Source organism: Patagioenas fasciata, chromosome 2 (assembly GCF_037038585.1).
Source record: "Patagioenas fasciata isolate bPatFas1 chromosome 2, bPatFas1.hap1, whole genome shotgun sequence".
Taxonomy (NCBI): domain Eukaryota; kingdom Metazoa; phylum Chordata; class Aves; order Columbiformes; family Columbidae; genus Patagioenas; species Patagioenas fasciata.
The window spans coordinates 115,876,357-115,903,374 of record NC_092521.1 but is presented as its reverse complement, the minus strand read 5'-3'; the positions used below and the strand labels follow the sequence as shown (position 1 = coordinate 115,903,374).

Sequence of the window (27,018 nt, the reverse complement as noted above, 5' to 3'; positions counted from 1 at the left end):
CTGTCCCCTCTCCCATACTGGTTCTGACTCCAGGTGACCCCTATCAGTGGGAGGTGCCAGGCTAGCACCATCTGAAGCCTGGAGGGTCACATCAGTGAGGTGGTACCAGCTCTGGGGCAAATCAGCCCAGGCACTGTGGTATCAGCATGCACAGCTTCAAGTCCAAAAGCTACCCCAGCTCTGGAGCAAGGTTGTCTGCTGAAAGGTTGGGGCTTCCCACCTACAGCATGGCAGATTCCCAGCAGGGTTGGACATCCAGCAGGGTGCAAGTGGAGACCTTCTGTAACTCAGAACAATAAGGTTTCATTGCACCTTGCTGCTAATGCTTAGCAGTTGTGAGGCTGGTACAAGCTACATGTGTTTGAGGACAAAAGGGGTTTTATTTTGCTATAAGAAAGTGAGGAGATATTCAAGTTATCGTAATAAAATTTTACTTTTAAAACTGTTTCTCATCTACAAGTGGAATATTTATCAAGCCAAGAGGTAGCTGTGTTGAAAAAAAATGGCTGGGTACAGGATGAATTCCTCTGCAGCAGCCAGAAATCCTGTTTTATGGGTAAGAGAAGGTTAAAAAAACCTTCATGTGGAAGGAGAAAGACTTTATGGCATTTACAGAATTAGCACAGAGGAGAAATCTGTGGTTCAGGGTATTTCCAGGATGGATTGCAGCAAAACTGCAGGGAAAAAGAAAAAGGAAAAAACAAAAGCACTATATATATATATATATATATATATGTAATTAACCTACCTAAACAGTGAAAAACCGAAACACTTGGAAGGTGTAAAACTCTCCATACTGCAATGGTTTAAACAAAAACAATTTAAAAGAGATTTTATACTGAGTACTGTGCCAAAATAGAGCAAACATTAATTAGTGATCATCCAAGAAAGGTACTCTGAAAATGTTAATTATTAAGGGTTTTCAATTAACAGAACACAATATGTAGGGAGATGTCTAGGAAAAAGATTAAGGCTTTGCTTTTGGGTTTATTGAAAGAGGCATGAGGCCTAGTCTGGAAACGATAATCTGATCATGTTTCTCTTTCCTGATCTGCTGGAGCTCTTTAGGGGAAAAAGGTGATCCAAGCCTTCCAGCACCAGAGAGCTTCTGAAGGAATAAGATGCTATTAAGCTCAACTTGCAGCCCCAGGTGAGTCACAGAAGAGAGAGATCAGCATTTTCTAGTCTGAGCATTTGATCTGAGGCAGAACTGTTGTTTGTTTCATGAGGGGCTGACTCCAATCCAAAATACAACCCTGCCATCCTGCAAAACACATTCCTCCTTTCCATCCTGACACGACTACAGCATGCTCATATCCAGATACCACGCAACTTTATTTAAAAGAAAGTCCATTTGCAGATGAGATGTCATTTGAGCAGCTGCACTCTGCTGCAAGCAACGAGTTAGGGAAAAATACGTTGCCGAGCTAAGTTCGTGCACCGTGAACATGTTGTAGTTGTTGCTCTAATAGGAGGGAAAACGGGCCAGAGGAAGAGAGCATCTCCTCTCAGGGGAAAAGCAGCCTCAGTGATGAATGAGATAGGACAATTAATAGCTAAAGCAGAGCAGATCAAAGGCTGAATACTAAAATCAAAGTATTAATACAAACTGCCCACACAGGTGCCAAAGCAACAGAGACCAGGTACATAGACCAGGGCAGGCAGGAAAGAAAGCAGCAAGCTAGCAGAAGAAAGCTAAACATCAGGCTGCCACACAGAAGGGTGCAGGAGGATTCACAAACCACAAAGCCTGACCTGAGCATGTTGCATGCAGGCAGCAATAAGGATCCTGCCTTTGCCATCCAACAGCCAACCCAAACGAGGGCCCTGGCTTCACTAGGCAAAGGGGTTGCATGATCTTTCCCAAGGACAAAGGACATCTGAGCCTCAGGACGCTGGCACACACGTTGTGCACGGTCCTCTGCCTGACAGCAGACCATCTCCTAAGACAGGCTATAGGAAGCTTGAAGACTTACTGAGGAAGTGTAGAAAATTTGATTTCAAAGCTGTCAATAAAACTTGCGTCAGAGGGCTTGACGCACAAATATCCTTTAAACAATAATGCTGACGTGCACTGGACCGTTAATAACAAATATATACCAGAGATAGAAAACACACATCTCCTCAGTGCTGCTGGAACAAAAGGCTCTGTGAATGTCATCAGATGCAATGATGCAGGTCACAATGAAGTGTACACCTGAGCAAAGTATAGCAGTATCTTCAAAGGAGAAAAAAAAATCACACGTGAAACATAAAATTCACATACCTCTTGGTACTGAAGTTTAACAGTATTGTTTCAGCCAGATGCAGCTGCTCATTGGCCTTGAGTTTTATACACAAGAAGCACAAAAGCTAGAGAATTGTCTTGCCAGGTAAACATCCCCGCTAAATAACCCTGATTAATCCATCAAATTAATGACAGTGTTCTGAAAGGATGAGTAATGCTGCAAACTTCATGGTTCAAGGCTTCACAGCTGAATGAAATCATCTCTTGTCAGCTTTCCACGGGCTCAGTCAACTCCACAGGTACCGCGTCACAAAGGCTGAAATCCTGTTTCAGTTCACAAATGCCCTTGTGGGCTGCATCTAAAAGAGTGCCTGGGAAAATTTATGAACAAGGTATTGCATGCTGAGTGATGCCCTCGTGCATGGTAGTGCCTTTGAGGGATGAACAGAGACTGTGAGAAAAATATTGTGTCCGTTGGAGAAACAGAAGGTCAAGATGAAAGGTCTTAAATATGGTCTAAGTCAGAAGTGTGTGACATAGGAATCAAAATGTCTCCTCAGTGGTGTTAGGCAACAGAGCAACATGGCACATGGGATGTGCTTGCAGATAAACCACCAAGTGTCACCACAGTGTTTGCTGGTCATTGGGTGTCTTCACCACAGACAGCACAGTCCTGAGCAGCAGAACTGCTGCAAGAGTTGGTGACTTGGGGCTGGGACTGGATACCCAAAGCAGATTTAGAAAAAGAAGCAAGCCAATGAGGAGAGGTATGAACAGAGGCTATTTAGCTGGACTACACAAACTACAGAGTTTTGAACACACTGATACAGCCAGAAAAATATTCTCCATTGGTTCTCACTTCCTGTGTAGCCTACACACAGATGTTTTAATTAAGGTATTAGGTACAGCTCATTATAATGGTGTCAGGATGTTTGATCGAGCATTACTGTTTACAGCAGGGGGAGAGCACTGACTAACAGGAAAACTGGAGTTTCTTTTTCAGTAACACCATGACTAACAAATTGTAGAAACCCACAGTTTATTCAAAAAATAATAATAATAATAAAGCTTTCTTCGGAAGAAACAACATGACCCCATTGTGACAGTACTGATGTTTGCCCATTTTGCCTAGACTGCAGACACCAAAAGAGTTTTCAGTGCAACAGCATTTATCTGGGTATCTTTTAGCTCACTGAAGCAAAAGCATCCTAGATTTGTCAGAACTGCTGATGTTCATGCTGAACAGCCAACAAGCTTCAGAGAAAAACAAAACTTTTTATTTTTTTCTGGCAAAGCAATGAGGCAAGTTCTTGAGTAACATCTTGGAAGTGACAAAAGAAAAGCATTATGTGACTAAAGGTAAACTTGATCTGTACTTGAAATCTAATTGCCTGCCAAGGAATTTTTTCAGGTTTCTCCATGACACCTTCTAGAAAAGATAATACTGATTTGCGAAGTATGAGATGCATCAAGATAAAGCAAGGTATTCCATTTAACTGTACCTTTGAGACATCCCTTAGCTGCAACAGGTGAACACTGGATAGCCTGAAGAGAGCTGTCTGCAAAGGGGACCCTGCTCCAGGCTCTCCCTTGCACTAGTGATACCTGCAGTTTATCAAGGTGACACACTGAAGCTTCCAAGCAGGTCCTGGGTCCCCAGTTTTCCATCTCTCTTGCTAGTCAGTTTGCAGAGGCTGATTGCATTTACAGCTTTGATGAGCTCTGTGTATTTGCAACACCACAAATTAAATATTGCTTCAGCCCAGGGGAGGATATAAGACACCATTTTGGCACATCAGTGGTTTACACCCACTCTAGCTGGAGGATCACCTTTCAGACACCTCCTTTCCCAGATCACATGTGTTGCATTAGGAAATCACTCCTGGATCTGTAGTAACTTGTTTATAATGAGAGATAGATATCTGCTTGAGACCACTCAGATTGAAGCTGCTTAGGCCACCCTGCAGTGATCCATCCATGGTGACCGTGGGACGAAGTGGTACCAATCCTACACCAGCCCATGCATGATACCCAGGTGGGGCAAAAAGGTTGTTTTCTGCCCTCCTATCCCATTCTGGTTTAGCAAACCCATATCCCTCCCTCTACTGTCTCACTCTCTCGGTCCCTACCTCCTCAGCCACATGCAGAGAACCACTTGCACTGAAAGCCCATGGAGCAGGCTGCATCTGGAGTACTGCATCCAGTTCTGTGCTCTCCAGTTTAAGAAGGACAAGGTATTACTGGAGAGAGTCCAGCGGTGAGCTATGAAGATGATTAGGGGCCTAGAGCACCTTTCTTATATGAGGAGAGACTGAGAGAGTTGGGTCTGTTCAACCTGGAGAAGAGAAGGCTGAGAGAGGATCTCATCAATGTTTATAAATACCTCAAGGGTGGGTGTCAAGAGAATGGGACCAGACTCCTTTCTGTGGTGCCTGACGATAGGATGAGGGACAATGGGCACAGAATGAAGCATAAGAGGTTTCATCTGAATATGAGGAACAACTTCTTTACTTCGAGGGTGACAGAGCACTGGAACAGACTGCCCAGGGAGGTTGTGGAGTCTCCTTGTCTGGAGACATTCAAGACCCACCTAGACACACTGCTGTGCAATCTACTCTAGGTGTACTTACTTCAGGAGGTGGGTTGAACTAGATGATCTCTAGAGGACCCTTCCAACCCCAACCATACTGTGATTCTGTGACCTGAGACTTGAGAGCAACATTTCCACCCCAGCTGGTCCATAGGCAGCACCTGCTCCTGTGGAGAACCTCCTCTTGCAGCCCAACAGCTACAGACAGCTGGGAAACACCTCCTCTTTTGTGATGAAGCCCTGACTAAGGAAGATGAGATCTCAACTACTGCACTTGTGCTGCTGAAGTAGCAATACCCTTGACGGGGCAACTGGCAAAGGGACACTGAACCACTGGACAGGACATGCACAGCCCCTCAGAAGTCTATTTTGTGAGTTGTCCAAGGTATTGTCTGGAAAGAGACATGTTGGCAGAGGAGAATCTCTTACAAAGAAAAAAACCCTATGTTTTTAAAAACCTACTAAAAACATACAAAAAAGGTGAGGGATTTAAAAAGTATAGAAAACGAGGTGTAACAAGATGTCTATGAAAAAAATGGGATATCAAGGACAGAGTATGTAAGCTCATTGGAGGCTGGTTTTCTTACAATATATGAGCCTCACATGTTTTGTCAGTAGAGCCTGTACCTGCAACCAAGCACAAAGCAAACTCCCACAAATCATCTGTAGCGCTACTAGGTAACTTCCCCACCTGAGCTTGGATTAGAAGATGCTTCATATCAAGAAAAAAAAAAAAATACATTCTTGGTACAGTACACCAATGCACTTGCACATCTTGCCCAAAGCCAAATTGTCAAGCAAGACTGTGGTAGGCAACCTCTTGTATTACCTTGTTTTGAAATTTGGGTTCCTGAAAAGGATCCATGGTGCTCTGGAAGGGGCAGAATTTACAAGCAACTTCACCAGAAAGTTGCTAAAAAACATGTCACGCAACTGTCAACTGTCCATAGATCAAAAGGGCAAGCAGCCAACTCAGCTGACTATACTGAGAATTTTACTGATTTTTGTATGACTTTGTCTGATGTGAAGTAGGCATATATGTTTGGAAGGAGGTGAAGGGGTTGTTATCCTCCTGCGTTTCATGTAGAAGAGCCTGAAGCACACTCAGTGACGGTGCATTTCACTTACTTTTAAGCTCTGAGTCTACATCTGGGGACCGTGAGGCTTGTGCTGAGAAAAAGAAAACAGCAGAAGAAAGAAGCTTCTGAACCCACATGAAAATATTTGAAAAATCTGATGGGGAGGTAGAGAGCACAGGAGCCCACAGTGCAGCCCTCTTGTCAGGAGTCTTTCAGAGAGAGCTGGGTCTGACAAATTAATGTTACTGGGATGGTAACATTTATTTCACACTGGGAAGGAAAAGGAAATAGCCCAGTAGCAAAAATAGAAATGGGAAAAGATGTTAAGAGTTCTTCACTGCAGCACTTTACCTTCTTGTAATGTTTTCTCCACATTTGTGTGTTCTGGTGTCTTTTGATTTATGTGTTCTCCTTTACATCCGTTCACATTGGACTGAAAGGAGACACACAGTGCAGAGCAAACCAACTCGCTTACCTGCAGACTGGAAGGAGATGGGGATTCAGACTCCAGGGACCGACACAGCAAGAGTAAAAGGTGCCTTGGCCCTTACCTACTGATATCCTGATGCTGTCTGTAGCATTAAAACTTTCAACCAAAAAGCATTTTTATCTGCATTTCAGAAATGCCTGTGCTATTGGTCTGCCCCCCTTGGAAAGTGTCAAGTAGACTGATCAGGTATTCATGCCAGCTGCTGAAAGGCACGTTTGCCAAAACGATAAGGCAGAATCTAAAAATGGTGCTGCCTCAGAGGAGAGGGAACAGTAACAACTCACTGACACTAAAAAGCCATCTGGAGAGAGGAAGAGATGCTCCAAACCCACCAGCACTTAGCCATCGCAGGATACTTCCACACTGTTTACATCCAATGACTGCAACAGGCTCAGAAATCTCTTCTCCGTGTATTAATTCCTGTTTTCCTTTCTTCTTCTCCTTTCTTTTTTCTTCTTTCCCTTTCTTTTTCCTTTTTTTTCCCCTCTTTTTCTCCCTTTTTTTTTTTCTCCCCCCTTTTTGTTTTGGGTTTTTTGCTTGTTTGTTTGTTTTATCTGGAACAGCAACGAGCATTTGAAAATTATTTCCAAGTATACTGCACAACCCAACTTCACATGCCAAACCTTTGCCAGCCTGTCAGCCCCACCAGACCACACAGGCAGTGGACAGCAAACCAGCATTCTCCACTCTCCACCAGCAACCTGTTTCTTCAACTCATGTGTATCGGGACGGTCTTCCTGGGAGACACGTTGCTTGTGACCTACAACTAACAAACCACACAATCACCTCCATCTTGAACCTGGGCTCCTGTCTGACACCCTGCTGGCTAAAATATTTAGTACTAGTTAGCACGGATAGCGACTTTTATCATGCATTTGGGAAGGATGAAGAAAATCAGAAATTAAGATTCTTGTACAGAAGGGTCATTTCATTTCTGACCCCCAGTGGTAAACAGTCACAGTTAGCAGAGCTTAAGGAGCTTAGAAAATACGAATGTAAATGAAAAGAAATCCTATTATCTCCTTGTGGAAGCGAGCTGCTGTACTGGTGATCTGACAGGTAATTCAGCAGCACACCGAGCGCTGCCCGAACCTGCTCTGCTGAGGAGGATGTTTCAGCTGCTTGTCTGCCTATTAACTTTGCTTTCAGCTTTCCACAAAACAGTGCCCTAAATTCTGGTAAAGTTGCCCTAACTAAGTGAAGGAGACACTTAAGGTTTTTGCTCAACCCCTAATTCTCCACATTGGCCACAGAGGAAAATCTGCAGTTTCAGTCCCAGAGGAGCCAGGCTGGCTGCAGCGTTCCCCAGGCAGCCCCTGCTGCCCAAGCCCCACCAGCATCCCTGAGAGCCTTGGCCCTTGTTTAGCCTTGTTTAGGTCTCTTACATCAGTGCTGGAGAAGAAAGAAAAAGGAAAGACAGACCTTCTCCAAAATGAACTTTTTTTTTTGTTTTAAATGAATAAGCTAAGTGCTTCCATCAGGAAATATTGAACATTTTTGATAGTCGATAACAAAGGCATTTGAAATCTCACTGCAGCTTCAAGTGTTTCAGCATCTTGAAGGTTAGCTCAGAGTATTCCTCCAAAGTTTGCTGGTCCAGAATTAACCAGAACATACATCATTTCTTTTACAGGCAGCATTGTTTCTGATTTCTTCAGAGATAACTGCATGGATCAGGAGGATTATTGTGGCATTAACTTCTCTGATTACATTCCCTACAGTTTAATAACAAGAGCAGTGAGACCGTAGGTGTATCAACAGAGTCTTATATTTGTGAGCAAAGAAAGTTGGGGGTTATTAGCAGAATGCAAGAAAAGGTCACACACTCGAATGTGCCTCTCAGGATACAAATGACATATTCTGTTGTGCAAGAAAAGTGATTTCTCAATATAACATCATGAGTTTTCTGATAAGAAGCAGTAGGGACTTTGTTAGGAAAGCTGTAGATCCATCTTGTCACATCCAGAGTGCTTGGGCTGTGAACTTAATCCATAAAAAATAAGGCAAGCACATTTTTTAACATCTGCCTTTTAAAGATATTAGCTATGGTGTGTGCACACTTTATGTTCCTATTTATCTGCCAGTGTTTGCAGTGATAACTGCACTAGCTCCTGGATTTTTTTAATCAATAAGAAGAAACTTACTTCATTGGAAATAAAAAGCTGGAAAATGGGGTCTCAGCAAAATGGTGGCTGTTAACTGCACTGTTGTGCTTTCGGTCTAATGGTTTCCCCAAGGAAGTATTGTCCTGTCCATGGAAAGATTTTGGCTGGGACTTCATGAAAGAAAGCAGAGAGGTAGCTGAAGAACCTTACAGCTAAAATTACAAGCTACCAATGAGATTAAACATTTTTTCCCAGGCACATTTACTGAAGATAATACAGAAGAAGCATACAATTCTATTGTTCCAGCACCCCGTGCCTGTTAAAGTGCAGAAGACAATCTGTAGTTGCTTATTTTGTATCTAAGCAACTGTCAGACTCTATATCTACTAATAAGAAAGGGTATAATTATATGCTGCTACTTTAATTAGCAGCAGATGCCCGTGTTTATGAAATAAGATGTAAGATTTTCTGAAGTGCAGAGTCTTGCCTATGTGCAAATTGCAGGAGCACTTTCATGGGCTGCTGCCAGGCTTTGTGTGGCTGGGACACCTCTGGGGCAGGGCAGGGGGCACGCACAGCCGGGTGCTGCTGCTGTGCCTTAGGACATGAGCCCAGCTGCCCTGCATGCCCATCCAGGAGAGCTGCAGGTTAAATCAGTGTCTAACATTCCTTTTTGATGCTCCTAGCGCTGACAGGAAGCAGGTGCTTGCCCCTGGTTCAAAGACCAAGAGCCACCAGTGCACAGCCTGCTCCGGGCTACCTATTTTCCATGCCCCAGGGACTGCTTTCTGTGGGATGTGGTCACAGAGCAACGAACATGGGGAAAGAATCCTTAAGGTGAATTTCTGATCTCATTGAGATGCTTGAGTAGCACATAGCGATGCAATGCAGCATTTTTTTCCAGAAGGAATAAAAACAGGATCTATTGCTGAGGTTCCTTCTTTGCATATCAGAGGAAAAGAGTACCAACAAAACAAAATAAAATCCAGTCTTTCAGAAACCCATGAAGACTCATGCAGGCAGATGAGAATAACCTTGTCCAGGATAGAAAAGCCTTGTTAGACAAGTCTCTAATTTCCATTATTCAGTATTTTTAGCCTTGTTTCCATGGAAACAGCACTTGTACGATGATGTTGTCCTGCAAGGGAGTGAATGCACACATGTGTATGTACATCTGTGTATTCTTCTCCTGGCCTTCAAAAACTTCAAACAAATTTGCCAGCAAAGTTGAGATTCTGAGGATAATTAGATGTAAATAGTTTTGTGAAAGCATCAAGGTAAGGGAAAAGTCATCTTGTAAGTTTTCCAGACAAAGAAATCTCATTAGACAGTAGAGAATCTGCATGAAAGGAGAAGAAGGCCACCCTGTAACTGCTGCACCTCCAGAAGGCGCTTCATTAGGAAAGCTCATATTTGCTTGGGCATCAAACACCATGACACACTGCCTGCCACAAGGCACAGATCCACAGGAAACCTGTTCTTAGGTTTGGAAGTCAAGGCTTCTGTTTAGAAACCATCAGAATGCAAGACATCCTGCCTGAAGGTTTGGAATTCCCGCAGAACAACCAACACCCATCTTGCCCTGCTACCTGCTCTCTTAAGAAAAATAAAATGAAGTAGTTAACCAAGTTCAGCCCATCTCTCCATTCCTTCAAAATGAGGTGCCATGCTGCCTCTCACAGCCACGTACGCAAAAAAAAGGACAGGCTGGATCATCAAGGTAAATGAGATAGATTCTCTAATTAGAAAAAATGTCTAATTCTCTCTAAATTAGAGAGAATCTCTGATTTATAATCTCTAATAATCCATCACTACATTCTTTATTTCAGGAAGAGATTAAATCCTTCAGCATACCTTTGTATTCATCGTTTTTATGCCCCTCTGTCACTGTTGCTAATCCAATTACAAGAACTAAATTGTGCAAGACTGCACCCTAGTAGGCTGCAAGAGCATGCAAGCGTATAATCCATACCTTTGTCTTCTTTTACTACACTTTCTAATCTCTAATCCCCTCTCTGCAAAAACAGGCAGCCATTTCTCTGCTCGCTGCGGCAGAGGCTGTCAGCAGAGACACACAACAGATGCTTTCCCACAGAGCCCGATTTTGCTCTCACTCTGTGGCTCTCCATCAGAATTCAAGGTCGTTCCGATTACAAATTTGTGTTTGTACTTTGTCTTCCCCACACACAGAGTTAATGTACAGTATGCAAAGCAACGGTTCCGCAACAGGTACCTCTCAGGGCACATATGGAGGCAGAAGGATCTGGTTGAACAAGACACCTGCTAGCTGGAGCGTTCGCATCTATTTAAAGGCTTTAGGAGCTAGTTTATCATGTAGGATAGACATGTGACAGCCTCATCTTGCATATGCTCTAAGAAATTAACCATGCTTAAGGTGAGCTGCATAAAACCACTGTGATCTGTACTAATCAATGCTCTAGAAGAGGAAAACTCTATCTACACCTATGGTCATTTTCAAAGTGACCTGTGTGATTGTTGAGCAGTGTTTCAGGATTATCCTCTTCGCAACAGGAGCTTTGTACCTCCTGCTACACACACAGTTTTAATAACCTGTGCTTCAGTAGCATTCAGTAAGAGGTAAAAATGTACTGAGTGCACGTCAAATGCCAGCACCTTTTCTGTGGTGTGTGATACAAATATTGTTGCAGCTGTGTAGGGAATGGATCTCCTCACACCAGTCCAAAAGACAGCGAGGGCAGCTCTAGTGAATTGTGCACCAAGGCACAAGAAGTTTCTCCTTCCATTACCCTGAGTTTCCAGCTCACCTCCTCACGCTCCTCTCCACGGTGGATGAGAGGGCACACAAAATGCAACAACGATGAAGACATAGGAGGTAAATAAATAGCTCAGGTAAATTCACCCTAAGCACACACTCTTCCTCTGCCATAACTGGCCTGCTACAGCATGTGTGACATTCAAGGTCTTATTGTCAGCTCTACATCATGGCAGAAACCAGTAAGTCTCCAACAGCACAGTCACCTTTGGGACACTTTGGATAAGCGCATATGCTGTTGGGCAGCAAAGGCAAAGTGGTGGCCCTTATCCAGAGGGGAGGAATGGAGGAAGAAGAAGACTCTTGTGTCCATTATTACCTCCTCTCCAGAGATATGGATAAATATTTTAGATTAGCAAACTTATTAATTGATAATGTGGCTCATTGGTCTCAGTATTTCGCACAACCTACTGCCCTTCTGCCTGTTAACTAAGAACAACGGGCACGAAGTGTTATTTCACAGAAAATAGGGTTGTAGGTGGGGTGGCTCCATTGTTAAGCCCCACTGACAAGCCTTTGGTGATATACCACATGTTTAACATAACCGAACATGGGGAAAAGATCTCTAAATCCAGAAAACAGCCTTGAAGGGACATAGAGGTAGCATTTTGGTTTCTCTAAAATCTTCGCAACAATCTCTTTTCATAACATGGAAAAACTTTTTCTTCCATCAGCTTGTATCTGTTCATCTCGCCCCTTAACAATGCTGTTCAAAATTTTCCACGCAAAGCCGATGATGCCATTGAGATGCAGGGATTTAACAGCAGTGCAGTACGTGCTGGATGATTTGGGTTTACGTTATGCCTTTCCATAGAACGCCACCTAGCGTGCATTATACAGAAACTGCCAGACAGCCTTGGTTAGCTATTCCTTCCTTGCATCTGGCGATTGGAAGTGCACTGCAAAGTTCTGTTTACTTCAAAGCAACAAGAAAAAGTGTTTCAACGAAGCCCTGTGACAACACTGGAAAACAACAACACAGCAGGCAGATTGTGGGTTTTTTTCTGCATCTACATCTGTTCCTGTGCTAGACCACATACTCCTTTTCTGTTTATGGGAATTAATACTTGCTAGAAACCACTGACTGGTGAAAAATTTACTAATATAATACAGACTGCTCTTTCACTAATTAATTATAAATAGTGTCAGCAAGTGGCTGAACAGAGAAGAAAGTCAGCTTTCTTGTTTTAAATATGAAATTCCATTTGCTTTGAGATACTATCTACCACCAGTTCTTGGGCTTCAGCATCTCCACCTGCTGTCTCTCCTTTATAGACTGTGGGGTTCATATCACCCCTTTTTGTCACCAATACAGAAGACTGGTATGTAAGTACCTGCCTTGATTTCTCTCCTCAGAGTGGTCACGCAGTTGAAGATCCTACACATTTCTAAGTCAAAACTCCCCATTGCAGCCAGCCTTCGCCAATGTGGTCAAATGCATATGATCTGCTGCATCTTCCTTCTCCTCTTTTAAAGACTCTCTCTGTCCATCACCAACCCCAAGCTTTCACCCAGCCCGCCAGACCCACTGGAAACTACTGTCTTGATTAACTCCTTTTCTTACCATTATGCTTCTGCCCTCACCCAAGCAGGAGGAAAAAAAGGTTCATTTTCTTCACCTTTAAATTCCTTTTCTGAAGCTCTCCCTCCCTGTAGAGCTAAAGCTCTCTCTCTTTTTTTGCCTTCTCTTTAGCACCATTGCTCTTTTGTCTGTTTCAATTAATTCTTAAGCTCTTTCAACTTGAAGTCTACTTTGCTTGCTCCGCCCAGGATGTTATGACTTCCTGTTGTCAAAAATCCTAGGGCCTTCCTTCCATGCTCCCTTGTCTTCCTAAACTCATTTGATGAGCCCTCCTGTTTCCTCAACCATCAGCTGTCCCTCAGCTTTTCTTCCACTTTCTCCTGGGTCTCTCTCCTCTCTGATCACTTTGCCACTTTCCCTCTCTAAGTGTTTTTAATCCACCTGATGCAACATCCACTGGTACTGTTGTAGCCACCCCACAGCGACAGAACTCTTCCTGCCAATGTGCTTTTCTCCTGCCAGCAACATGTGCTCATTTTCTATCCCTCGTCTCAGAAAGGGTCATGGTAACAACCACCATCCACTTTGCCCCAATGTCACCTCATCACAGCAGCAGCTTAAGCCTAATCAGATAACTCTGCACTGGGTAAGCAGCCATCTTATCATGTCAGGTAAGGGAGATGAGTTTAAATCACACTGGGTAGGTCCAGACGCTGTCCAGGTGTGCAGACTAAAGGTGGAAAATACCCAAAAGCTACATAACTCTCGCAGAGCAATAAAGCAGTTTAGGATGACCGCAAAGCCTTACCTATCCCTTCACCTTCTCAGCACAGTGCTCCGAGTCCAGTTTGCAGCTGGTCAGGATGGTGGACGTGGGCAGCTGATGCAGTTGTCCTTGTGCTTGGCTGGTTCTGTAGTTCAGGCTCCAGGTCACCAACCAAGGAGCCTTCATTATATCTACATGGCGCTTAAAATTGGCAATGCTTAATTAAAAGCCATTTGCCTGTCCTTCCTGCAACATGAACTCAAAAATCTGGTTTTGCAGACAGTCGCACCAAAAAGATCTGTTGGAAATGCAGTTTTTCCCAGTTACACGGTTTCAGCCTGCCCTCTGCTGCAGGCTCCGCACACAGCACCGTCTTGGTCCACGTCCCGTTGAAGTTTATTTTCTGAGAACACCGACAGCACGGGTTAGCCCTGTCTTACATGAATATACAACTCAGAAAAGCTTGGTTTAAACCAGCAAGACTAAAGAGGCCAAACAAGGTGTGACAATGAGACTAAGAAATCCTTAGTGGGAAATGCAAACCAGAGGAACAAGAGCTGCGCAGGCACATCTCCACACAGATAGCACCATCGGTAATTCTCCAGCTATAAGGTAGCTCACACTTACACCACAGTTCCTCCCCGTAGTACATGATTGTCACCATTTATTGCAGGGTGACAATAAACCATGGCAGATGCTCTCTGTTAACTCTCACACACACAGAGTAAGGGAAGGTAATAGGAGGAAAAGGGATAGAGACTTTCAAGTTGGAAAAGTTAAAAATGCCTTATTAATGCCACTAACAAATACAGAAAATAATATAAAATATACAAAACCACTCTTGAATTTCCTGGCATAGCACAGGATTGCCTGCAGGAGCCGGCTGCTCCAGCGACTGGACTCCTCAGTAAACCAGAACTGGATTCAGGGATGCAGGGTCTGGAACCAGGCCTTGGATCGCAGGGACAACAGGCAGGGTCCTCTTCAGATGCTGGTCATGGTTGCAGAGAGTGAGACCCTCATGATCTCCAACTTTTATAGAGTGTATGACATGTATGGGATGGAATACTTGGTCAATTTTAGTCACCTGTTCTGTCCATTCCTCGTTCCACTCTAATTACTCTGGTTCTTTCCCTGACTACTGGGAGGGCCAGGAATGAGCCACAGCTGGTGGCATTTAATGTTCCACTGCTCCCAGCAGCTACAGCCAAATTCAGAAAAGTGCAGTTACTTAGAAGAACTTTGCTAAAAGGAAAATTCGCTAAAAGAAGAAACTGGTCTTGTTTTTAACCAAACCCAGACTAGGATGCAGAGTCTCACTGTCACACCCCGAAAAGCAAACAGGCTAGGAGCAAACCCCAAACACTGAACCAGCTGAAATACAGGGCAGTCTTCTACTTCAGGCAACCACTCCCTTCTAGTGTCAATCGGTATGAGTTAAGCCTGGACCAGCTGTGGCAGGTGACAACCCCCTCCTGCCCCCTGCCTTCTCCCCAGGGCTTTAGCTCCGCAAAAGGAATCCACCGCCCATGGTGGGGCTGCCTGAAGTGGGGCAGGGGCAGCTCCCACTCAGCTGTGGCACCAGCAGCCATTTGCCCCGTGTTCCTTGTACCATGGCACCCAGCTCTTCCCACCCAGGTCAGGTAACGCTGCTGCTCCCCAACAATTTCACGGGTGGATTTCCAGAGTGAGCCCAGACCGGGCTGTACCACAGGCTAAAGGTTACTGAGGATGAAAGGTTATTTGAGGTCAGAGTACAGAAGTTACTCCAGGTCAAAGGTTACTCGGGGTCAAAGGTTACTTTCTAAGGTAGATTTCTAGGGTGAGACCAGTTCGGCCTTTGTCACTGGACAGCGGTTACTTGAGGCCAAAGGTTACTTGATGTCAAAGGACAAAGGATACTTAAGGTATCCTTCACTGGAGGTCAGTGGACAGAGACTACTTGGGGTCAAAGGTTAATCGAAGACACAGGCAGACAGAAGCCCAGGAGGGTCCATCTAAACATGAGGAGAAACTTTACTCTGAGGGTGCCAGAGCACTGGAACAGGCTGACCAGAGAGGCTGTGGAGTCTCTTCTCTGGAGACATTCAAAACCCACTTGGACACATTCCTGTGCAATCTGCTCTGGGTGAACCTGCTGTAGCAGGCAGGTTGGACTGGATGATCTCCAGAGGTCCCTTCCAGCCTCAACCATTCTGTGATTCTGTGACAGGGATTCCTTGAGGTCAGAAGTTACTTGAGGTCAATGGACAGATGTTCCTCAAGGTCAGGAGTTACTCTAGGATAAAGGTTAATTCAGGTCACATGACAGAGGTTACTCCATGTGAAAGGCTACTCTAGGTCAAAGGTTACTTGGGGTCAAATCTGGTTTTGCTACACATCTCACCAGGGTTCACACTGGAAGCCAGAATCAAGTCTCTACTGTGTTTCTGATGTTGACATGCACTCCCCATGCCCACAAGCAGGGGCTGAGGGCAGTTGGCTCAGAGTGTCTGTACACCCATACTCGTTCATCGTCTCAGCCCCCAGCTGGGGGGGCTGCACACATGCTGCACCCTGCCCGCCCCACCACACACCTCACCCACCTGGCAAAAGCATTGCTTGGGATGGGCTGCCCTCGCACCAGCGCTCCAGCTGCTTACTGGGACGGAGAACAGCACCCCAGCACCCAGCAGTGAGTGTAAACGCAGTCAAGACACGGCCATACGGAATCACTGCAGCGATTTAAGGGCAAAGAGCTGAAGGAACCGGTAGCAGTAATTTGCCATGAAGACCTGTAGCTGATTTTGCAGTGGTGCTCGTCTCTCCCTTTTCACGCTTGATAGTAGAAAGCTTTTCTTCGCAACCTAGTTAATAAAAGTGATGGCTAGCTTCTTCCAAGAATTTACAAATATAATTCCATTTTATTAAAAAAGAGATAACAACAACTGAGATACAGTTGTTGCCATCAGGGACCATTACACTCAATTAGGGGAATTGCATGCCAGACTAAAGTAATCATTTGGGACTAAAAGGAACTCTATGCTTGCCAGTAAAAGTTACTATAGTTCCAAAATTGAGTCCAAACTAGAAAAATCTCAACCCAAATATAAAGGTTCTGGCTATTTGTCAGAACATAAAAGCATAAGAGAAAGTGCTTAGGATGGTTGGGGGAAAAAAAAAAAAAAAAAGAGTCAAAATTATTATTTTTTTTTAATCTAGTAGTATTTAACTATCACGACAAATGGGATGTCAACCTTTTTTAAAAGTAATAAACACTGACCATTTTAAATATGGCTTTTATAAATCACAATAAATATAAAAAGCTAGCAGGTGGCTGATGCTAGTTAAAAGTAACAACAACAAAAAAAGCCCCAAATCCTCCCCATAAGCAATACAAAAAAGCAACTTTGAGTGTTGCTCTGCTGTAATAGCTCATCTTTTTGAGAGCTAGAACATCCAAAATAGTTTCTTTTAAACTAAACATAGTGAAGTCTTGAAAATTCAGGTAGCTTCATCCAATACTATACAACCAAAGCTTAAAAGCACAACCACTCAGCTTAGTCTATTTTAATGTTCTGTCAGGATAACTACATTCTAGACAACAGGTTCTGAGAGGCATGTCACTTCAGAACCGAACACATTTCAGTAACAAATACATCTATGAGCTAATGCAAAGAAAAAAATTGCTTTCCAAATAATTTTCTTGCCATTTTCAGCCACCTGGCAACAGGTAACATCGTCTTAGAATGTCAAGGTCCAAATACTGCCTCAAGGTACTTTGAAATTAAAAACTATTACATTCAGTGTAATTCAGACTAGATCCCACAGGTCAGCCCTAAAAACACTCAAAATAATCCTACATCCTATTTGGGATGACAGCAAAAGAAGCATCATTAGCTGGCAATGCCCAATTAGTGCTCAGGAAAGATCACACTTTTTCATATGGGCTGAAACCACATTAAAAAAGAAAAAAATAAGGAAAAACCTACTGGCCCTTCAACAGTTTGGTATTTCACTGATGATCTGTAATTAGTTCACTTCATAAGGCTTTTCTCATTACTTGTATTGAAAGCTTTTATGCAAGACAAAAGGACGTGACCGTAAACTTTTGTCCCCACAGAGCAATTGCAAAAAGCATAGTATTATAGCGTCTTTTAAAAAAAAAATAAATAAAATATCCACTTAGAATCACAGAATCATTCTGGTTGGAAAAGACCGTCAGGATTGAGTCCAACCATAACCTAACTCTGGCACTACACCATGTCCCTAAGAACCTCATCTATGTACCTTTTAAACACCTCCAGTGATGGTGACTCCACCACTCCCCTGGGCAGTCTGCTCCAATGCCTGACAACCCTTTCCTCCGTACATACATATACACAGGCTGCCGTTTCCCAGGGTAGCCCGTACACCAAGCACCTTCATCACAGCACAAACTTACTCGAGGGACCATGACTTAGTTCCATCCTTTACAAAAGTAACACTTGTCTGAAGCCAAAGGACTCAAGAGAAAAGCCATGAAATCAGGTTTTCTAACTGATTTTTTTTAATAAACTATAGAAGAACAAAATAACATTTCAACCAAAGTCATGACAGCTGCATGCTTAAAAGCAGATACATACAGGTTTCTGGATGTTTCTATTTTCTTTAAAAAAAAAAAAAAAAAAAGAGAGAGAGAAAAATGGTCATGTGAAAGCTAAACAGAATGCATAGATTTCTATACACATTCAAATAATAGCAGACTAAAGCAAGCAGTAACACAACTGGAAAAATGTTTGAACAGCGATTCCAGATCTATGTAACTTTAAAAAGGAAATTTCAGTTCTTGGAATCTTTATGCTGAACAAATTACATTTTTTTATACAGCATTAAAATAAGCTTTATAAATTGAGGCACTAGAAACAAACTTACACAATAGCTCAAATGCATCTAATGTGCGAAATGAAAAAATCTACAGGCCAGAGTGTGCTAGAAATTTAGAACTTAAAAGGTTGCCTTAGATTTGCACTTGCTCACATTGACACAGTGAAATTAGTGGAAAACTACTGATTTTCCAGCTAGCGTAAAATCAGGTTCTGATTGCTGGTTCCAAACAGTTGCCATCCTAGCTTTTTCTCATTGTCCTTGCTTGCCTCTTATGCATTAGCATCACGTGAAAAAAATAATCGGAGAGGTTCCTGTGCCACCCCATTCAGCAACGTTTATAAAGAAATGTAAAGCACCTGTCCTGTGCTCAGTTTATCTATGGCGCTGTATTCCCTTACTTCATCCTGTTCCCCCACATCACTGTCCTTCTACAGGATTAATATTTTTTTTTTAGATTTAGATACTTATGTTCTATAAGGGATGCTTATTTTTCATCTTCTGATCTGTATTCTGTATGAGGGTCAGGGAGTAACAAAGACAAGTGGTGTTCACCAAGTAATCAGAGTGATCACATAGCAAGAACTTGAGACAAAGAAAGGAGCTCATATGGACACGTACGCTGCTTTCTTTACAAAGAGGAGTACTCAAGATCCAGTGAGGTTTCCACCCAGATGCTACAATAACTGGCACCCTCTAAACCCCTAACATTAAAATATACCTCGATACTTAAATCAGGCACTTAAATAGAAAAACAAAGCAGTAACATTTAACATTGGTATTGTGATAGCTATTCTGTAAGGCCAGAACCTCTTGCATGAAACACTCAACAAATGAACTGTCCTACTGAACCAAGTAATGTTTGTCAAAGGCTAACGGAATGGAGAGTCCCTCACTAGACAAGCATGTTTGAAAAGAAGAAAATGGGACTGAAAGATGGTTAGCAAATATTTGGTAGAAGCCATTAAGCACAAACTTATATTCTTTGCTATCTAATGCAAAATGTAGTGCAGGTTTATTAATCCCTTGAGAAGATGGATCTACAAGTAAACATTCAATGTGCTTTATCTTACAAGAAAATATTTCTTTCTTGCCCTCACCCCCCCAAAAAAAAGCTTCTCCGCTGATAGCAAGCTCCCTGAGGGAATACATTAATTTTTTCAAGGGAAAAAAGCAGTCATTTAAAAACATGATCTGAAACGCTCAAACAATCAACAGTTGCTCTATTTTGAGCCATAACACATTTCTGATCAATATTTCTTTGGAAAATGTGGGTTAGACCAACCATTCACTGGTTTGTAAAAGGGACCCTGATCTCTCCTCTTTATGTAGTGTTCTGGAGACAAATATAATCATTCTTTTAAGTCTGTAATGAACATATATTAATCCAATACACTTCAAAGTTATAGAAAAACTTTACCCACAAGACTTCATCTACCAACATTTAAGTGGTTAATTATAGATTCTGTCACAAAAATACAGAATCAAGGAAAAGAGGTGGAAATTCAGTTGTAAGGCCAAACACTTGAGAAGTTATTTTTATGTTATGCAAGTCAAGGGACAAATGAAAGAATCTACAGACACACAAAACACATTTTTATGGTAACGAGAATGCCAAGTATTTAAACCATTCTTAAGTAATTTATTTTTTTTTTACTGAAGATTTACAAGGCCTTGATTATTAGACAAAATAGCATATTTTAACTAAACTCAAAAAAATACAAACTGATAGAGAGGGAAATGCTATATGTTTCTGTAGAATATATCACACCCAGTGCTCGCACTGCTTCATTTTTCTCATCTGAACCTATTTATTACTTATAGGATTTTTGAAAAGGAATATTTTGGTCTAGCCAACATGTAGTGTACAGTTTGAGACCACTGAATTAGGCTCTAATTCTGGCATTAGTCTATAGTCTAAACCACTGCAGCAGATCTTTCAAAGTGGTTAGTGTAATCAAAAACTGATCTAGACATTTTTGAGCAGTTAACAATGAAGAGGAGTTATAGACTGCATACAGTTCAGTATCGTACACTAACTGAAGCTAAAGGTTTTAGTATGCTTATTGCCAATTTCTCCCAAATTCTAACAAGCAGAACTTCTTTGCAGATGCATTATTGCTGAGGGTAATAAGGCTGTTGAGGAAAAGGGTATCCAGGTTGTTGAGGCGGCGGGTATGGTGCTTGTCCAGGGTTTTGAAACACAGGTGAGGGTGCATATGGCAGATTATACTGACCATACATGTATGGATTATAGCCCATTGGCATTGGCATCTGGCAATACCTGTGTAAGGGGAAAAAAAAAAAAAGCGCACATTTGAGCTGTAAAACACTGATGATGTTAACTTGTAAATAACAACTCATTAACAGATACAAGAAGACATGCAAAAATGCTTTCCTTTCATTTTCCTTTTTGTGCAGCAGACAGTGTGGTAACTTTCAAGGATCAAACGTGAAAAAATTTATAATGCATGGAAAAGAAATGCAGTCAGAAAGCAGAATAAAGGCAACTTGCTGGAACTAGAACTGTTATACTTTGATTCTCTTATGTTTAACATCATTGTACATATTTTAATATTTGCTAAGCCTGTTACTGAAGGAGAGAGCAGCTGCCTTCAATTCCTTGTGATGACTCCAGAAACATGGTAAAAAAGCATCAGAAGAAAGCATATTACTCAACTGGAACTTTTTCTGTGTTTTCATCGCCTTTAGCAAGATACTAAGATTTGAAAAATGAAATATGCCAACACTCTTGAGATAAACACAAACTGATTATACCAGGGCTGGCAATAGTTCACAAACCACTGACAAGCAGCTGCAGTCCTATCTCCCTCCTTCTTTAGAAAAAAAAAAAAATAAATAAAATGAACCCTTCTACAAATGGTACCTGCAAACGATTCCAACAAGAATTGTGTGATTAAAATGGGAAAAAAAAAAAACAAACTAAAGAGAAAACATCTTGCCTGCAAACACTAAACACATCTTCAATTATAACAATAACTAATTTTATAATGTCATATGCAACAAACAAGTGCTTTTAGATAATGGGATAATAAAGAACTGCTCAAGTCCTCCCATAGCTTACCCTGGGTAACCTGGGTAAGTTGGGTAGGGAGGTCCCTGTGCCTGTGAAGGTGCAGCGTTTGCTGTAGGTGCACTGGCTCCTGGAGTAGGAGCAGGAGCAGCAGCAGGAGCAGCAGCTGTTCCAGCGGGTGCTGATGTAGAAGAGGAACTACTTGCTGCAGAAATCACTGGTGGTGGTGGTCGTGCTGGTGGCTGTGGCTTAGTCCCCTAACAAGAGAAAATGAATTAAGCTTCTTTCTGGAAGTCTTGGAATCAAAAGCTGTGGTTATATGATTGGTTGCTTTTTATTTTCATTTCAAATGGACAGTCTATATTTACTCTATACAAATAATAATGTGAAGCATGTAAAAAGCAATAAGCTTTCCATTTTAAATCTATAAACTATGAGCACCTATCTCTCCACAAAGCCTTTAGACTTTGCCCTCTATTACACTTCAACACATTTCCAAATACTCCAATACATTAAGGAGTGATATACACAAATTACAGATCAGTTTGGACTTCCGAAGTATGGACATTCTATTTTCAACCCAGTGATTTCATAGCATATATTTACCACCATGGTCCTGGGTGCTGGAGTGGGAGTTGAAGATGCAGCAGGTTTACTTCCCCCGGCTGCTGTGGTCTGATATGTAGGCAGAGGAATGGAGGGAGCACTGGGTTCCCTAGCAATGCTTTGCTGCAAATCTCTGTGGAAAACGAATGAGAAAACATACAGCTTAGTTTAAGAATTGTTTGTTATACACTTCAGCAAGCTAAGCTACAAAGATGCAACAGACAAAATGCGGTATTTAAAGCATGATCATTGAGCTAGCTCTAAATCTGGAGTCCAAACCACTTCCACAGGAACAATCCTCTAGTCAATCCTCTGATTAACTGCTACAATTATTTTCTAACGAAGTCTTTATGTTCCCACTCACAGAATCACAGAATGTTAGGAACTGGAAGGGACCTCAAAAGATCATCTAGTCCAATACCCCTGCCAGAGCAGGTACACCTAGATGAGGCTACTCAATACTGTCTATAGGTCACTGAATTAGCCAAAAGCTTTGGGATGGGAAATTACTGAATAGTCAGAGTATTTAGCAACTTGGAAGCTTTCCTGAGAACCTAAGGAAACATCCAGGCTACAGAAAAGGATAGAAGTAAATTTAAGTAATTTTGATAGGTAAAGAGATGCCTAAATACAGAAGAAAAGCAATGTTGTACTGTTTGTAGAGTGCTCTAAAATAAATAATATTGCATGCAAATACCATACATCTAACAGAACTATTTAAAAAAAAAAAAAGCTAGATAGTCTGCAGTATCATTTATATGTAGGTAAGCATAACTATCAAAAAAAATCCTGGCAAAAATCTGAACGAGTCAACACACAAGCTTTCAAGTTCTCTCTACTGTTACCTCTACTGTTAGAATTAGTCTTGGTAAGACACTTTGGTATCTTACTTTGCTAAGACACAAGAAAGCTTTGGTGTTGTGTTGTACTACAAGCTGCCACTGAGCAGCATAATTTTACAGTCAGCTTGTCATGAAAACTCCAAGGAAGTAGTTTTAACTTACATATTCAGAGGAATGTAATGCATTCCTCAATGCCAAGATTCAATATTTGAGCTTGGGCAGATTCTTCAGACAGACTTTAGGAAGCACTTAATATTTCAGACAATTTGGAGTAAAAGTGATAGGTGAGCAATACATAACAGCTAAAACTTTATATCAGGCATTCTGAAACAGAAGACAGAGACTGACAAAGTCACACATCCCAGTTAGCAACAAACTACAGGCTCCTGTTACACAGCACACAAAGGTGAGCTCCAAAGAACAAAATTCATAACTTTTGTAGAAACTTGGTAGAAAAAACAAGACTGCAACAAAAACTCCAAGAAAAACGTCCTCGAAGTAAAAAGGAATGATGGAGAAAAAGCTGGAAATACTGTCTTGATGCTCTGTTACATATGTATATGTAATCTCAAACTACTTGTTGCTGATAGCGAAGTGACTATTCAACACTGTATTATACTGAAACTAACAAATTCAAAACTTAATATCTTAGAAGATGATGTAAGGGATAGACCTAACAATTTTCTTTAAATTATGCTTCAAAGACCAATGGCTTACAGAACAGTGGTACCATTGAGTGAAGTGTATTTTGACTACAAAATGACCAAACGCATTAAATGTGATGCTTAAAACACTATCAAAATTGATCCTCTAATGCGCAATCATTATGTGAGGGGAAAAAAAATCTCTAGTTCTAAGTGAGAAACTATCTAAATAAATTTGTTTTCATTAGTGAACATGCAGCTTACTGTCAATATTTTTATTGTAGGGGGGAGTCAGGGGGATGGGGCAAAACACACATGTTATTCACTCAAACTGTGGGTTGGGCGCACTGAGCAATACATGTTGTACACATACACTACAAATATCCCACATCTGATCATTGCCCCTAACCTTGACAGGGTTTCATGTCAGTGAACAGCTAATACATGAATCAGTAAAAGATATGGCAAGATTCAGCTGCGTGTTATGCAAATATTAAACCTACAGCTTTAATACCGAACATAAACATATTAGAGATACTAGATATTGCTAGTTTAGGCAGCATACAGCTTCCAAATTGCATAGATGTAGGAAGAGAGGTGGAAGGGGTTGCATACAGGTACTAAGAATTAATTTACAAGCACAAAGCTCAACAGAAAAATAATAGTTCTGCAAAGGATTAAGTTAGGAAAGGAAAAATTTGAGGGCTGAGCATCCCATTCACACCACTGTACATGCACAGAAAACCTGCAGTTTCGCCAATTGAAACTTCAGTAACAACTGGTTCTTTTTTATAAAAGGCTACACGCTTTGCTGAAGAATTGATTATAAGGCAAGCCCTTTCAGTTATGCTTTCCTCTTAAGAGCCTAAAACTCACAGCTGAAGCAGACTATACCAGTATTGATTCCATGTGGAGGACAACAACAACAACAGAACCCCTCCTTCACATGAAGGACAAGATCTACTTCTCTCCCAAGCAGTGCAGAGAACCCACATACCTAAACAATAGTAAACTGTCAGATCAGATCAGACTATGGGGAGCAGAGGTGGAAAACAAACCGTTTTTTGCCCGTGACACCAGGCACATAGAAGGCAATCACACATTCAAGCATTTATCTAATTACTCAAACCAAAATGACAGCAGGAGCAAGGTGCAAAAATCCTAAGTTCCTCACAGGAAAGAATAAAATAAAATTATTAACAGACACATGCCAGAAAGAACAGTGAAACGATAAGATGGCACAGATTCATGCTGGACTGTATACAGGCACAGGAGATCAGACTTCGAAGCAGAGTTTTCCATTTATTTCTACTATCTACCTTCCCAGTTTTTTCAGGGGAGAAGAAAGTGGGGTTAGCATTAAGGAAAGAGAAGGTGATGATATTAACACACTTTTTCTCCCTTTCTCACTTCATCAACTACCATAATAAATGTGTCCCCAAAGATTAATTCCTGATAAATACTTAACTGTTTCTACAAAGCTTAAACAAAATACTGAAATCTTACTTGAGCAGTTCATCTCTTTCAGTCTTGCGAGCAAAGACAATGTCACTGCATTTATTTTGGAATTTCAGCAAGAGTTCTGTCAGCTCATTGTAGAACTAGTGGGAAAAAAAACCAAACACAATAACATGCTCAATCAATACCTTCAGACTACATGCTCACATATTTCTATAGTTATAGTTGTTGTATTATTACAATGTGCAGAGCCTGCCATTCCAGTAAAGTTTCCTAGTGCATTTTATTCTGCTTTTCAAAAGCAAATACTAGTCAGCTCTTGTCCATCCCTGTAATATAATACAATGTTGTTAGGTGTGTGTGTGTATAAATATAAAAACTGTCTAAGACAACTAGACAATGCGTTACAACCAGAACAAAATTAGATTACTTCTGGTGATTAAGTATTTATTGTTTAAAAGATAACTTTCTTTTTAATTTTACTGCCTTCAGTCAGTTCCATGTATTCCATTTGTATAGACATTTCAGAGATTCATTTTCTTTTTTCCTCTGGTGAGCTACCAATAAACCAGCAAAAAGTACTTAATACAGAAACAGTGAGACATCTTTCAGAAGCCCAGATTACAAAAAAAAGGCAAGCTAACCAAAGCCCTTCTCACCTCTCCTCATGTATGCAAGTAGCACTATATAAAATACCAATTTGATAAGGTGATTAAATACCACAGGAGAACAGATGAAAGCACTCCTCTGATAAAATGGCTCATCTGGGTACTTCAGCATCAGTTCAGCTGTAATTAACACCTCTTCCTATTTCAATACAAATTAATACTCAGAAAAGTTTACTTTTCAGATAGGAACAAAGAAGCCTTTCACAGTTATCAAAACAGAATTTGAACAACTCACCATCCCCAGTTCTGCAGTAAAATCCTCAAAAACACACCTCTCATACAGCATGTCAGCAAATCTTATTATGATTTTTGATTCACATCTCATTGTGCAAATAAAAAAATCACAACATTCTTCCAATCCCTTAAGCATTACCATACCTTTGTGCCTTCTTTTAAATTGGCAACAAGTTCCACAAAGTTGTCATTTGCTACAGCTAAGTTCTTCAAAACTTCTTCTCTTAAATTAGATTCGTTGTTTGATTGTTTCATCTTTGAAAATTCCTGATGTGCATTCTTCAAAAAGAAAAAAATAAGCAGTGAGAATGATGCAAGCTAGTGCCATGAGGGATTCTGTATCTTTTTTTTTTTTCCATTATACTCATTGCTTCTAACCCCTCTTCTCAATACCTACCTTTCCTCACCTTCCATCCTCACATAATACATCCCAATACTTGCTGTCTGCCAAGTGTAGTGGCTGTTTCAGAACTACACATACGTTAACTCACTGGCAGCAGGTATCGGCTAATTCTCTGTTCTGATGTGGGCTGCTTTCAGCTAATTCTCAAGTTCATATTGCAGACTCTCTTTCAGAGGCTACACTAATTAGGCTCTCTCCTTCATTGATATTCATAAAGTTAGTCTAAAAGCAAGCTATTTAAAGGGCAGGGAACTGGAAAACTTACAGAAGAATCACCTACATCTTCAGGTTTTTTGGGGAAAACAAACAAACAAGCAAACTTAAGAAGACTACATCAGCTGCCAGAAGCAGCCAAACTTGAACTTCAGGACATTCAAACATCAAAGATTTTAAAAGTATGTTAGGTTAAAAGATATCTCACTACTAAATATGTAATAAACATGGGCCATGTTGTCATTTAGAAACAATTTTTTCCCCTTTTGGAAAAGTCTCTTATTCTTGCAATCCAAATTGCAGTCAGAAGTTGCAAGTTATCTTGTGCACAAACAGGCCCCATAATTACTCAAGCCACTACTGTCACTTGTCCAAGCACTAGCACCTCCTCTTTTTCCAGATGTTTCAGGTACCTGTCTCTAATGTTACTGACAACTTAAGGCTAAATTTATAACTAAATTTTGGGAAATTCTCATTAATTTTTACTTTCATGAGCTT

The 27,018-nt window shown here is 41.4% G+C and overlaps 1 protein-coding gene across 2 annotated transcripts in view; it reads right to left on the bottom strand.

The window, feature by feature from the left end:
• Nucleotides 1-18,078: 18,078 nt before the first annotated feature.
• Nucleotides 18,079-27,018, bottom strand: part of PDCD6IP (programmed cell death 6 interacting protein) — a 34,840-nt gene continuing 25,900 nt past the window's right edge. For both annotated transcript variants that reach the window (XM_065830795.2, XM_065830796.2), the window contains exons 14-18: nucleotides 26,049-26,183; nucleotides 25,051-25,145; nucleotides 22,059-22,191; nucleotides 21,504-21,709; nucleotides 18,079-20,702 (exon numbers count right to left, since the gene is read on the bottom strand). In XM_065830795.2, coding sequence (XP_065686867.1) covers nucleotides 20,534-20,702; nucleotides 21,504-21,709; nucleotides 22,059-22,191; nucleotides 25,051-25,145; nucleotides 26,049-26,183 — 738 coding nt within the window. In that variant the 3' untranslated portion in view covers nucleotides 18,079-20,533. The remainder of the gene's footprint in view (nucleotides 20,703-21,503; nucleotides 21,710-22,058; nucleotides 22,192-25,050; nucleotides 25,146-26,048; nucleotides 26,184-27,018) is intronic.